Below are 16074 nucleotides of genomic sequence, written 5' to 3'. Positions count from 1 at the left end.
CTAAGCAACAGGAGACAACGAGTCAGTGTGAGGGGTGAAGTCTCAGATTGGCGAGACGTTACAAGTGGAGTCCCGCAGGGGTCAGTCCATGAACCTATACTGTTTCTGATATATGTAAATGATCTCCCAGAGGGTATAGAATCGTTTCTCTCAATGTTTGCCGATGATGCAAAAATTATGAGGAGGATTGAAACAGAGGATGATAGTAGGATGCTACTAGATGTCCTAGACAGACTGAGTGAGTGGTCCAACAAATGGCTGTTGAAGTTCAACCCGAGTAAATGCAAAGTAATGAAACTAGGCAGTGGAAACAGGAGGCCAGACACAGGATACAGAATAGGAGATGAAGTAATTAATGAAACGGACAGAGAGAAAGATCTAGGAGTTGATATCACACCAAACCTGTCTCCTGAAGCCCACATAAAGAGAATAACGTCTGCGGCATATGCAAGGCTGGCTAACATTAGAACAGCGTTCAGGGACCTGTGTAAGGAATCATTCAGAATCTTGTACACCACATATGTAAGACCAATCCTGGAGTATGCGCCCCAGCATGGAGCCCGTACCTTGTCAAGCACAAGACGAAGCTGGAAAAATTCAAAGGTATGCCACTAGGCTAGTCCTAGAACTAAGAGGCATGAGTTATGAGCAAAGACAACGTGAACTGCACCTCACGTGATAGGACAGAACAGAACAGCTCGGTGAGACATGATCACCACATACAAAATTTTCAGGAGAATTGACCAGGTAGAGAGGGATGGACAATTTACCCCGGGTAGTACACGCCCAAGGGGAAACAAGTAAAACTGAGTGCCCAAATATGCCACAGCGACGTTAGAAAGAACTTTTTCAGTGTCAGAGTAGTTAGTAAATGGAATGCATTAGGCAGTGATGTGGTGGAGGCTGACTCCATACACAGTTTCAAATGTAGATATGATAGAGCCCAGTAGGCTCAGGAATCTGTACATAAGTTGATAGACAGTAGAGAGGCGGGACCAAAGAGCCAAAGCTCAACCCCTCACAACTACAATTAGGTGAGTACAACTAGGTGCGTACGACTAGGTGGGTACAACTAGGTGAGTACACACACATACTTAAAGATCCTTGCTCACACAGAAATATTATGGAACTTTTAAGAATTTGGAACTAGATGAGATGTTTTACACAAGGTTAAGAAATTTTAAGATTTAAAATTTTAAAATTTCACTTACCCCAAGCATACCCATTCAACCTCCCTTATCTCCCCTTAGTGTCTCTTCTCCCTTCCCTTCTCCCCTATTCTCCCAGAGCATCCCACTACTACACACATTTTGTTCTCTCACTTGAGCGCGATTAACCATCCTGCTCCTCCCTCAGGAGAACCTACTGCGGGCCAACAGCACGAGTGGTCTCATCGTGACCAACTTGAGCCTGGCGCTGCAGAAGGTGGACCGCTACTCCTCGGGCAGCTACACCTGCAGGGCCACCAACTCCGAGGGCCAGGGCGTGTCCAGACCCATCCTGCTCGACGTTAAATGTAAGTCGCTTTACGCTAAATAATTCTCTTATTACGCTTGTTAATTGAATAATATTAAAATAATAATTCTAAATAATGCTCACTCACTCTGGCCAGATGTTGTAAAATCTCTATCCTACTTAATTATTTATGTGACTAGGTGGATAACAATTTTCAATTGCTAATTAGACAACCAGTAATTAAGAATGGGTTTATGTGCTGTAAGTGACAGTAAACCACATAGACGATACAAGCGACGTGGACAGGAATATCACCAGAAACTGTTAAATTAAGTCAGGAGTTGTAATCAATAATTAAGAGCTCTTTCTGTATATTACTTTTATTTAAATTTAAAGCCCTTGAGGTGAGACTGAGAACACAGGAAAGTATTTCATTAGTTACATGTGAGTTACTGTATTTATGAATACAAAACCATTAAAACAAATATTAATCAAAGATGGTTACATTAAGAGAGATGTGAGGGCAGTTACTGAACACTTAAAATGCCTGATTTTTACTTGTTACCATTCACTTTAACTTTTCTGACCATTGGGTAACAGCCCATTTGAGTAGTAAAAAATGTATGCACATTATTTTCTTGAATTATTTCTTCATAAGCACTGTGGGAAATTCCTAATAAGTAACTGCACATACATTTGTTATATGATTTCTCTCTCTCTCTCTCTCTCTCTCTCTCTCTCTCTCTCTCTCTCTCTCTCTCTCTCTCTCTCTCTCTCTCTCTCTCTCTCTCTCTCTCTCTCTCTCTCTATATATATATATATGTCGTACCTAGTAGCCAGAACGCACTTTTCAGCCTACTATGCTAGGCCCGATTTGCCTAATAAGCCAAGTTTTCCTGAATTAATATATTTTTTCTAATTTTTTTTTCTTTTGAAATGATAAAGCTACAAATTTCCTTATGTATGAGGTAATTTTTTTTTATTGGAGTTAAAATTAACGTCGATATATGACCGAACCTAACCAACCCTACCTAACCTAACCTAACCTATCTTTATAGGTTAGGTTAGGTAAGGTAGCCGAAAAAGTTAGGTTAGGTTAGGTTAGGTAGGTTAGGTAATCGAAAAAACATTAATTCATGAAAACTTGGCTTATTAGGCAAATCGGGCCTTGCATAGTAGGCTGAGAAGTGCGTTCTGGCTACTAGGTACGACATATGTATACATATATATATATATATATATATATATATATATATATATATATATATATATATATATATATATATATATATATATATATATATATACATATATATATATGTCGTACCTAGTAGCCAGAACGCACTTCTCAGCCTACTATGCAAGGCCCGATTTGCCTAATAAGCCAAGTTTTCCTGAATTAATATATTTTCTCAATTGTTTTTCTTATGAAATGATAAAGCTACCCATTTCATTATGTATGAGGTCAATTTTTTTTTATTGGAGTTAAAATGAACGTAGATATATGACAGAACCTAACCAACCCTACCTAACCTAACCTAACCTATCTTTATAGGTTAGGTTAGGTTAGGTAGCCAAAAAAGTTAGGTTAGGTTAGGTTAGGTAGGTTAGGTAGTCGAAAAACAATTATTTCATGAAAACTTGGCTTATTAGGCAAATCGGGCATTGCATAGTAGGCTGAGAAGTGCGTTCTGGCTACTAGGTACGACATATATATATATATATATATATATATATATATATATATATATATATATATATATATATATATATATATATATATATATATGTCGTACCTAGTAGCCAGAACGCACTTCTCAGCCTACTATACAAGGCCCGATTTGCCTAATAAGCCAAGTTTTCATGAATTATTTGTTTTTCGACTACCTAACCTACCTAACCTTACCTAACCTAACTTTTTCGGCTACCTAACTTAACCTAACCTATAAAGATAGGTTAGGTTAGGTTAGGTAGGGTTGGTTAGGTTCGGTCATATATCTACGTTAATTTTAACTCCAATAAAAAAAATTGACCTCATATAGAATGAAATGGGTAGCTTTATCATTTCATAAGAAAAAAATTAGAGAAAATATATTACTTCAAGAAAACTTGGCTTATTAGGCAAATCGGGCCATGCATAGTAGGCTGAGAAGTGCGTTCTGGCTACTAGGTACGACATATATATATATATATATATATATATATGTCGTACCTAGTAGCCAGAACTCACTTCTCAGCCTACTATGCGAGGCCCGATTTGCCTAATAAGCCAAGTTTTACTGAATTAATATATTTTCTCTAATTTTTTTCTTACGAAATGATAAAGCTACCCATTTCATCATGTATGAGGTCAATTTTTTTTTATTGGAGTTAAAATTAACGTAGATATATGACCGAACCTAACCAACCCTACCTAACCTAACCTAACCTATCTCTATAGGTTAGGTTAGGTTAGGTAGCCGAAAACGTTAGGTTAGGTTAGGTTAGGTAGGTTAGGTTGTCGAAAAAACATTAATTCATGAAAACTAGGCTTATTAGGCAAATCAGGCCTTGCATAGTAGGCTGAGAAGTGAGTTCTGGCTACTAGGTACGACATATATATATATATATATATATATATATATATATATATATATATATATATATATATATATGTCGTACCTAGTAGCCAGAACGCACTTTTCAGCCAACTATGCAAGGCCCGATTTGCCTAATAAGCCAAGTTGTCATGAATTAATTGTTTTTCGACTACCTAACCTACCTAACCTAACCTAACCTAACTTTTTCGGCTACCTAACCTAACCTAACGTATTTAGATAGATTAGGTTAGGTTAGGTAGGGTTGGTTAGATTCGGTCATATATATACGTTAATTTTAACTCCAATAAAAAATAATTGACCTCATACATAATGAAATGGGTAGCTTTATCATTACATAAGAAAAAAATTAGAGAAAATATATTATTTCAGGAAAACTTGGCTTATTAGGCAAATCGGGCCTTGCATAGTAGGCTGAGAAGTGCGTTCTGGCTACTAGGTACGACATATATATATATATATATAAATATATATATATATATATATATATATATATATATATATATATATATATATATATCACACTTCTTGGCCTACTATACAAGGTCAGATTTGCCTAATAGGCCGAGTGATTTTCTTTATTTTCAATAAATTGTTTCCAATTAGTTTAATTGAATTATTATTAATATATTATAATATTAGCATAAATTATTTACTTAGTTATGTTAGTTTAGGTTAGGTTTAGATATGTTAGGTTGGGTTAGGTAAGGTTGGTTAGGTTCAGTCATATATCTACATTAGTTTTAACTCAAATGTAAACAAATTAACTGATACATAATGAAATGGACAGATTTATCAATTGATAAGAGAAAAATTATAAAAAATATATAAATTCAGGAAAACTTTGCTTATTAGGCAAATCGGGCCTTGCTTAGTTGGCCGAGTACGACGCTCTGGCTACTAGGTACAATATATATATATATATATATATATATATATATATATATATATATATATATATATATATATATATATATATATATATATATATATATATATTATTAAATATGACCGAAAAAGTAAGATTAATAATTCTAACACGAATTTTCTCAATCTTTCGTACATTACGCTTCACTGTTGGAGGTAAATCAAAAATCACTTCTCCAAAATTCATTTTTATTTCTAGTCTGACGCGACACGGGCGCGTTTCGTAAAACTTATTACATTTTCAAAGACTTCACAAATACACAACTGATTAGAACTTACGTATCTCCGATTTTATATCTACATTTGAGTGAGGTGGGAGGGGTGATGTGGCATTAACACAAGACAGAACAAGAGGGGATATTAATAGGGTATTAAAAGTATCAACACAAGACAGAACACAAACAATGGGTATTGAATAGAAGTGTTTGTAGAAAGCCTATTGGTCCATATTTCTTGATGCTTCTATATTGGAGCGGAGTCTTGAGGTGGGTAGAATATAGTTGTGCAATAATTGGCTGTTGATTGCTGGTGTTGACTTCTTGATGTGTAGTGCCTCGCAAACGTCAAGCCGCCTGCTATCGCTGTATCTATCGATGATTTCTGTGTTGTTTCATCGATAGATACAGTGATAGCAGGCGGCTTGACGTTTGCGAGGCACTACACATCAAGAAGTCAACACCAGCAATCAACAGCCAATGATTGCACAACTATATTCTACCCACCTCAAGACTCCGCTCCAATATAGAAGCATCGAGAAATATGGACCAATAGGCTTTCTTTTTACTTTTACTTTTTATCTTACTTTTTCGGCCATATTTAATAATATATGTCTACAGGAAAGACTGCTACCAAAATATACTAATATATATATATATATATATATATATATATATATATATATATATATATATATATATATATATATATATATATATATATATATTTATAGTTATATGTCATCATAAACACACCTAAAGCATCAACCTGTTCATCAGTACTACTCACACATTAATCCACCGAGTGCCACCTGTTCTCTTGAACAATGTGTATTCTCCTCCTAACCAGAGTTCCTTCACACATTCTGCTCTTCAAAGAGCAGTGGTACAGTGACATTAAATTGTAAATGTACAAATCATTGCATCATATTATACACCAACCCTTAGATCATTCATTCAGTGACTTCACTTTCATCTCGAGTATGAATGGAATTTTCAATCTTTCCTCCTAATAGAACGTCGCATCTTGACGTATACTCTACCTAAGGCCAAAAATCGTCGTACTAGAAAATGGTAGCAGCTCGCGAAATTGTCACACTGTCCCGTTTTCTGTTGTGATTTCTCTCGTAGGTTAGGAAAGGGGCACTTTAATACGATAGTTTCTTGACGTTGGGGAACCTTAGGAGAACTGGCTGTGGAATGAACGATACCAATGAACAATTTAAGTTTGCCACGAGTGTATTCTAATGCAGAAACTTGGTCAAGATTCAAGATTGTTACAAAGTCTTTTGATGCTAAGTGATTTTTATTTACATTTTATGTTGATTTTTATGAAACCGATTAACAAATGTAGCAGACGGAAACAGGTGTTTCGTATGCCATTACAGAAGTGATATTGGCAGAAAGGTTGCTTTCGTAAATGTGTAAAGGAAGTGAACCAGTAAATGAACCAGTAAGTGAAGTTCACTTCCTTACCTGGATGTGAACCAGTAAATGTGTAAGGAAGTGAACCAGTAAATGAACCAGGAAGTGAATCAATAAACGTGTAGGGAAGTGTAAAATGTGATTCCCTACACATGTGTAAATGTGTAGGGAAGAGAACCACATTGTTACAATCAGAATCCACAGATGGAATCCGTCCAGATCTTTGGTTAACTCAGGACACTACACTATACACTATAGAAAAAGGAAGTGATCCGAACCAGGAGAAACATCTTGAAAGTGAGTGTAGAATTGCACTCAATTCTCACATGTGATAGGTAAAGGTTTTATGTGATGCTGTGCCAGGAGTTGGTTATTTTAGACGCTGCCTTTTCAGAGGAGACCTTCTCCTCATTGTTTCTCAAAAAGGAGAAGTGTATGGGAACGAAGATATAATTTAATGGCCCTGCCACCTCGCCGCCTTGATCAAATACATCCTAAATATCCTCTGAATCATCAAAAAAAGGCGGATGTCAATATCATATTTTATTTCACTCCAAGCGGGTCCAGCACATACAGATGTGTGTGTGTGTGTGTGTGTGTGTGTGTGTGTGTGTGTGTGTGTGTGTGTGTGTGTGTGTGTGTGTGTGTGTGTGTGTGTGTGTGTGTGTGACAGTTTTGAAGTGTACACAATTCAATAGTCAACTCAACTGTTAAAATTGAACAGTGACCTCACGATCCATGTTAGTAAGAGAATTCATGTGCTTTCAGGCCAAGATTCTTGAAACGATGCTGTGCTCTGTAGGTCAGAGTAGGTCAAAAGGAAGTCATATTCCATCGGTCACTCTTTGACACTATTTTATGAATCTATTTAAAAAAAAATATTGAAAATATACTTTACCAATAACGCTGGAATATCTCCTTTACATCTCACCTCTGTGTATGTTTTGACTAATATATCCACATAATCAATGGCCTATCCAGCCTGAGTTAGCATGGGAAATGAAATGACACATTACATGGAGAACTAATACCAAAATAAGTACCCAAAAACGGAAATATAGAAAGATGCCAAAAATTCGAGAAATCTCTCCAGCTGCGAGTCGCACATTTCTTCAACAATAACTTTGCACTCGAGAATTCTTCAAACTTTCCGCCTGGTCATGCTTCCGGCCAGCAATATTAAATGCTCGGCATTCCTCTCCAGGCCAATGCTCTGGCTGCCACACACACACACACACACACACACACACACACACACACACACAAACACACACACACACACACACACACACACACACACATACACACACACACACACACACACACACACACACACACACACACACACACACACACACACACACACACACACATACACACACACACACACACACACACACACACACACACACACACACACACACACACACAAACACACACACACACACACACACACACACACACACACACACACACACACACACACACACACACACACACACACACACACACACACACACACACACACACACACACACAGTCGCACACACGTCGTGGTTAATGTTTCGTACATGGTGGAGCATTTCATACCATACTGGCTTGAGAAAGCTTTTTGACCTATTGCTTTCGGTCATTCTACAACTGCTAGTTGTTCTGGATAATTGCTTCCCTCTATTTCTTCAAGGATAGAACAGCCTTATATCTCCGTCTGTCAAAAGGGTGAAGGGCAGATTCTTAGAGCTAACCTACCGGACGTTGCATGGTGAGTTGTCATTGTATGGAGTGTCATAAGGTGTTTAGAATCCACCCGACCTCTTTAAGAAGAATTGGCTCCTATTCCGAATTCCTGAGACTCCAATGAAATCTTCAATACGGGTTTAGTTATCCACAGAGTTGTTCAAAATATCCTCAGCTGTTCAAAATATTCCAACTTGCACTCAACATTGTCACTTCGATTTATATCTTTTGTTTATAATGTTGCATCAGAGAATAATTGTAAATAGAAACCTGTGGTGACAACATGTGTTTGTGGGATGGCATGATCTGGGAGGGAGAGGAGTGGCTGGGAGGGTAAGAGAGGGGGGGGGATAGGAGAGAGGAAGGGAGGGGTAGTAGGTGATGCAGGGATGGAAGAAATTATCAGGAGAAAGCGCCAAGCCATTACGACTATATAGCACTGGGATGGGGCCAGGATAATTATTTGGGATTCGACGGGTGGAAGGAATGGTGCCCAACCACTTGGATGGTCGGGGATTGAACGTCGACCAGCATGAATCGAGGCCATACTGGCCTATCTGTTCGAGAGAGAAAGCCAGATTTATTATTATTAACATCTTTATTGACAAAATTAATTACAATTTTGCCTAATCTGAGGATTTTGATAAAGCGTTATTAAAGTGAGGATAATGCTGGTATTCACTGTCACGCAGGACAGAGGGCCATACATAAGACAATAGGTCTAAACTGTAGTCTGAAGCACATATATATCATGGTTACAATAAATGTTTTAATGTATGGATATGTGAAAACAACTTTCTATTGTGCATTGCCACACAAGGACAGGGATGGGTTCATAAGTGATGCAGCTTAGAAGTAATATAAATAAAAATTGTTCTTCATTCTTTAAAATGAACAAGCAAATTTTGGATAAATTGTTAGGATGTCGTCCAGAACACCTGAGTCAATAAAATAGTTACACAGTTGGTGGTACAAGAGGCCAGGAGGTCTAAAGTCCTTTACGGTTTCACATTCAACAATATAGTGTTCTAGTGAATGCATTAAAGGTTTATCACAGAGTTTACAATCTGAATATTCTGGTCGTGGCTCAGCCTCACTAACCTGCCAGATGTGTCTATAGCCAAGGCAAATTCGCGCAATGACTACATCACATTGTCTGGTCCGGTTACTGTGCTGACCATATAAATACCTTTTATTACAAAACTTGGCCAGATGGGGAAGTAGATAGGTAAAGATGATAGGGGGGTGGGAGTACAGGGGTACAGGGGTGAGGTGGAAGGGGAGGAGAAAGAGGAAGATGGGAGGGAAGTGGAGGGGAAAGGGAGGGGGAAACGAAAGGAAGAAAGGAATGTGTGGGAAAGGGGATCATAGGGGTAAAGAAGGTGAGGAGGGAGGGAAGACAAGGCAGAGGGGGAATGTGAGGATCGGGATGTAATGGGGGTAGACGGATGCTGACTGTCCCGGGCACTCCCGGGTGCTCCTCAAGTATATCAATACCTGTATGATAGAATGCCGTTCCATTGGAGACTTTCAGGGCGGATGAGAGAAGGGCCCTGCTGCATGGGTAACAGCTTCTCCCCCGTTTCAACCTACCCTTGGCTTAGCGCCCTGGAGAGGCCACTCTAGACCGACAACCAGAGCGCAACTCCATAGTCTCCTGAGACTGATGTATGCCTACTTACTAGAATGCCTGTCTCACTGTCTGTTTCTCTGTCCAAAACTGGAGCCAGCCCGATATAAATAGAATTCCGGAATGGTCGGCTTTTGTACCATCGTGGCTGAGTCGGTTGGGACAGGTGTCTGGTATTCACCAGAAGGCGGGTTCGAGTCACTCCAGTGCCTCAAAATGATTGTCTTTGATATATATGGCAATTGTGATTTATTGAGTGTGATAAATACATATGTCGCGTCTAATAGCCAGAACCGCACTACTTGGGCTAGTACGCAAAGCCCGATTTTCCTAACAGGCATATTGATTTTCGCTATTTTCAAGGATTTTTCACAAATTAGGGTATTTCAATTAATTAATATTATTTTATTAAGAACATAAGTTACTGACTTAGTTATGTTAGGTTAGGTTAGGTTAGGTTAGGTTAGGTTAGGCTAAGATAGGTTAGGTTAGGTTAGGTTAGACTAGGTTAGGTTAGACTAGGTTAGGTTAGGTTAGAATTCGTTAGTTTATTTAGATTACATTTGATAAAAAAAATTACAAAAAAATGAAGACCATATATAATATAACATAAAGCTCCATCATTCCATAATAATAATAACAAGATATATATATAATTTCAGAAAATATATGTGTTCAATGACAGAGCTTTTCATTATATTATATATGGTCTCATTATATTATATTTAATTTCAATCCTTCAACCTTAAGTCTCCAAAGGAGTTTGTTGACTTATTGTCAACAATAGGTCATAGACATAGGGAGTGAGAACGTCTCTCGACGTGGTGCCGTGGTTCACTAACATGGCCGCCCGTGGGGGAGGCTGTTGGAATAATGATGAACAGAGTTGTTGTTAAAGATTCGCTACCTGGAACAAAGTTGCAAGTAGCACGGGTTATGGTGAGCCCGTAACTTGATATATATTGAACAAGGGTAATTTGGATCCAGCTTGTACGCTTCCCTTGACACCGCAGGCGGTACACTTTGCAAGCTACCCGAAGCTTATACCCAAAGTGGCACCCTTCCTGAGATCTGATGGGCGCACCCTTCCTCAGTTCTGATGGGCTTAGCATGTATAAGCAAGTAGAAAGCGCTGCTATGGCGTCCCCCCATTTGGTGTCCTATTTGCTAATTTATACAAGGGTACCATCGAACCGTCCATGTTGACATGGGTCTGGAGGCCAGAGTATACTGCAGATATGTAGATGACATATTCCTGCAGGTGCCTGATATGTGCTTCCTGCACATTAATTCATAACACTTCATTGTGTTGGGGGACAGGCAGACAGTTTACACATACAGTACATGTTAGTCTTTATTTCTACCCCTCAAGGGTCGAATTACTGATCCTCCCAAGAATGAAACCTTATAACAAGCTGACTAACTCCTGGGTACCTATTTACTGTTAGGTGGGCAGGGGTATTTGGTGATAGGAAACGCTCCTAACCATTTCGGTCCCGCCCGGGATTCGAACCCAGAATTCTCAGTTGTGGATGAATTCGAATAAAGTTTAATCCTAAAGTACACTTATGATATTGGAAGTTGAGATAGACTACCAATCCTACATGTAATTGTCTCGGAAAGGAATGGTGGACACTGCAGTCTACTCTAAAGGAACCAACATGGGAATGTGCATTAATTCTAAGAGTGAGTGTCCTGATAGATACAAGTCCTCATCTAGTTGTGCTTGCGGGGGGTTGAGCTTTGGCTCTTTAGTCCAACCAAAGTGGACTTCACACAAGTGGAGCGTTGTCAATACCAACGTTAACCTCGTTGTCACACACAGCTTTAGTTGGAAGCAGGTTGACGAGGAACTCAGTAGAGTAAGGCAGGTCCTGGTCAGCAATGACTACTGAAGCGAATATGTCGAGGAGCTCATCAAAGGGAAGGTGAGCCGCCATGCGACTTCAGATATAACAGTCAACAGTACATTATTGGTTCTTACTACTAAAATATTCTACAGGAACTCCTCCACGGCTCATAAAACGGAAGAGAGGGTCCTGAAAAACTTTATTGGAAGAAATGTGGCTCCTACTGACACCAACCAAAAGATTGAACTGATAATATGCTATAAGAGCAAGATGACTGCCAGCTATACATCAAGGAACTAATTCATGAAGCAAATCAAGCCACGAATCAATGGCCAACCAGCACCATATTAAACTCCGCCAGCATCCAGAACACGACGGAAAACACCATACTGTACCAGCCATTATTCGAACTTGTTGTTATTGTTGTTTAAGATTCGCTACTTGGAACAAAACGTTCTAAGTAGCACGGGCTATGGTGAGCCCGTTGTGGGCTTACCTGGCACAGGAGCGGGGCTGTAACTTTTTCTCATGCAAACACCAGAGTGACATTATACACTGGACCAATAAGTGAGGTGCTTCTTCACCTCATCCTCGTGCAGCAAGATACTTTGTAATCATCTGCTCATTTCACTGATATTAAAATGGCGTGATATGTCAATGAAAATCATTGAAATAATCAAAATGGTCCTCTGTTTCTAGCACCAGTTGAACTGGATGGTCTTTGTAGCCCTATGACCCAAGGCAGTTCCCCAAAAAGAAAGGAGACAGTCCAGTTGGTTTATCCCTATTACCAAGAGAACAGCTGAAACCACGGTACAGGGTGCACGAGCACAACAGAGGAAAGTCCAGCAGCCTCTGGACGTTCTACAATCTACGTGAACCCGGAAAGCATTCAAGACCAACAGGTTTTGAGAGTCGAAGTATCTTTAAACCGATCACCAAAAGTCTTGCTCTGGAACACGAAAGCCCAAAGCACTGTCAAAGAGAGGGTTTACAGGTTCATCGACCTTACCTGTCATCAAAGGTCTGATAATTTTCCTGTTGCAGCTCCTAAGTGCGCCGATCCAACCGGAAAACACCTGGTATATGAGAATCTGGAGAACATCCAGGAATATTGATTATTCATTGTAAATATCAATATGTTACAAATTTGCTCTACTTTTCAGCACAAATAAAAAACTATTAAGAAATAATACTGTGTTGTAGGAGAAAAAATATGCGGAAATATTCACTATAAAAACAAACCGTATTACGGAAGAAAAAAAATTCCTTCTCGCCCCGTTGGAAGGATTCGTGCAATTTTCAAATCTGGAGCAAATTTTTGGAAAAAAAACAGAATTAATGGAAAGACTTTTAACTTATTCAGAAAGTTGTTCTTTTGTGAATAAGTTTCAGTAGAGGAGACAGTCGAAACTATTATATATATATATATATATATATATATATATATATATATATATATATATATATATATATATATATATATATATATGTCGTACCTAGTAGCCAGAACTCACTTTTCAGCCTACAATGCAAGGTCCGATTTGCCTAATAAGCCAAGTTTTCACGAATTAATATATTTTCTCTAATTTTTTTCTTATGAAATGATAAAGCAACCCATTTCATTATGTATGAGGTCAATTTTTTTTTATTGGAGTTAAAATTCACGTAGATATATGACCGAACCTAACCAACCCTACCTAACCTAACCTAACCTATCTTTATAGGTTAGGTTAGGTTAGGTAGCCGAAAAAGTTAGGTTAGGTTAGGTTAGGTAGGTTAGGTAGTCGAAAAGCAATTAATTCATGAAAACTTGGCTTATTAGGCCAATCGGGCCTTGCATAGTAGGCTCAGAAGTGAGTTCTGGCTACTAGGTACGACATATATATATATATATATATATATATATATATATATATATATATATATATATATATATATATATATATATATATATATATATATGTGCAAACAAGCCTGAATGGTCCCCAGGACTATATGCGACTGAAAACTCACACCCCAGAAGTGACTCGAACCCATACTCCCAGGAGCAACGCAACTGGTATCTACAGGACGCCTTAATCCGCTTGACCATCACGACCGGACCTAAGCAAGTGATAGCCGAAGCTATTTGAATCACTTCCCCGCCGGTACTCGGATGATAATCTTGGGCATAGCATTTTATCAAATCACCTCATTCTTTGGGGCACACGTGATGAACACAAATGCAAAGGCGTCCTGTAGATACCAGTTGCGTTGCTCCTGGGAGTATGGGTTCGAGTCACTTCTGGGGTGTGAGTTTTCTGTCATATATATATATATATATATATATATATATATATATATATATATATATATATATATATATATATATATATATATATATATATATATCTATATATATATATATATATATATATATATACATACATATATATATACATATATATATATATATATATGTCGTACCTAGTAGCCAGAACTCACTTTTTGGCCTACTATTCAAGGCCCGATTTGCCTAATAAGCCAAGTTTTCCTGAATTAATATATTTTTTCTATTTTTTTTCTTTTGAAATGATAAAGCTACCCATTTCATTATGTATGAGGTCAATTTTTTTTTATTGGAGTTAAAATTAACGTAGATATATGACCGAACCTAACCAACCCTACCTAACCTAACCTAACCTATCTTTATAGGTTAGGTTAGGTTAGGTAGCCGGAAAAGTTAGGTTAGGTTAGGTTAGGTAGGTTAGGTAGTCGAAAAAGCATTTTTTCATGAAAACTTGGCTTATTAGGCAAATCGGGCCTTGCATAGTAGGCTGAGAAGTGCGTTCTGGCTACTAGGTACGACATATATATATATATATATATATATATATATATATATATATATATATATATGTCGTACCTAGTAGCCAGAATGCACTTATCGGCCTATAATGCAAGGCCCGATTTGCCTAATAAGCCAAGTTTTCCTGAATTAATATATTTTCTCAAATTTTTTTCTTATGAAATGATAAAGCTACCCATTTCATTATGTATGAGGAGAATTTTTTTTATTGGAGTTAAAATTAACGTAGATATATGACCGAACCTAACCAACCCTACCTAACCTAACCTAACCTATCTTTATAGGTTAGGTTAGGTTAGGTAGCCGAAAAAGTTAGGTTAGGTTAGGTTAGGTAGGTTAGGTAGTCGAAAAACAATTAATTCATGAAAACTTGGCTTATTAGGCAAATTGGGCCTTGCATAGAAGGCTGAAAAGTGCGTTCTGGCTACTAGGTACGACATTATATATATATATATATATATATATATATATATATATATATATATATATATAAATATATATATATATATATATATATATATATATATATATATATATATATATTATTAAATATGACCGAAAAAGTAAGATTAATAATTCTAACACGAATTTTCTCTATCTTTCTTACATTTCTTTTCACTGTTGATGGTAATTCAAAGATCAATTCTCCAAAATTCATTTTTATTTCTAGTCTGACGCGACACTTGAGCGCGTTTCGTAAAACTTATTACATTTTCAAAGACTTTAGTTTACAAACACACAACTGAAACTGAATAGAGCTTACACATCTTCGAGGTTTATATCTACATTTGGGTGAGAGGGATGAGTTGAAAAACGAACTTTCAACAATTGGTATTCAATGGGTATTAAATTCCAACACAAGACAAAACACGAAACAATGGGTATTGAATGGGTATTAAATTCAAACACAAGACAGAACACGAAACAATGGGTATTGAATGGTAGTAATTGTAGAAAGCCTATGGGTCCATATTTCTTGATGCTTCTATATTGGAGCGGAGTCTTGAAGTGGGTAGAATATAGTTGTGCATTAATTGGCTGTTGATTGCTGGTGTTGACTTCTTGATGTGTAGTGCCTCGTAGACGTCCAGCCGTCTGCTATCGCTGTATCTATCGATGATTTCTGTGTTTTTTGCTAGGATTTCTCTGGTGATGGTTTGTGGGAAGAGATTATATGTTCCTTAATGGAGCCCTGTTGCTTATGCATCGTTAAACGCCTGGAAAGAGATGTTGTTGTCTTGCCTATGTACTGGGTTTTTTGAGGCTTACAGTCCCCAAGAGGGCATTTGAAGGCATAGACGACGTTGGTCTCTTTTAAAGCGTTCTGCTTTGTGTCTGGAGAGTTTCTCATGAGTAGGCTGGCCGTTTTTCTGGTTTTATAGTAAAT

General features: G+C 37.7%; 1 protein-coding gene across 1 annotated transcript in view; it reads left to right on the top strand.

Moving 5' to 3' along the window:
• LOC123756241 (uncharacterized) overlaps positions 1 to 16074 on the top strand; it is a 579026-nt gene that overhangs the window by 454967 nt on the left and 107985 nt on the right. Inside the window, exon 7 of the mRNA XM_069336707.1 lies at positions 1357 to 1516. Within this exon, the coding sequence (XP_069192808.1) occupies positions 1357 to 1516 (160 nt within the window). The remainder of the gene's footprint in view (positions 1 to 1356; positions 1517 to 16074) is intronic.

Source organism: Procambarus clarkii, chromosome 36 (assembly GCF_040958095.1).
Source record: "Procambarus clarkii isolate CNS0578487 chromosome 36, FALCON_Pclarkii_2.0, whole genome shotgun sequence".
Lineage (NCBI taxonomy): Eukaryota > Metazoa > Arthropoda > Malacostraca > Decapoda > Cambaridae > Procambarus > Procambarus clarkii.
This window is presented reverse-complemented; position numbering and strand designations above follow the sequence as displayed.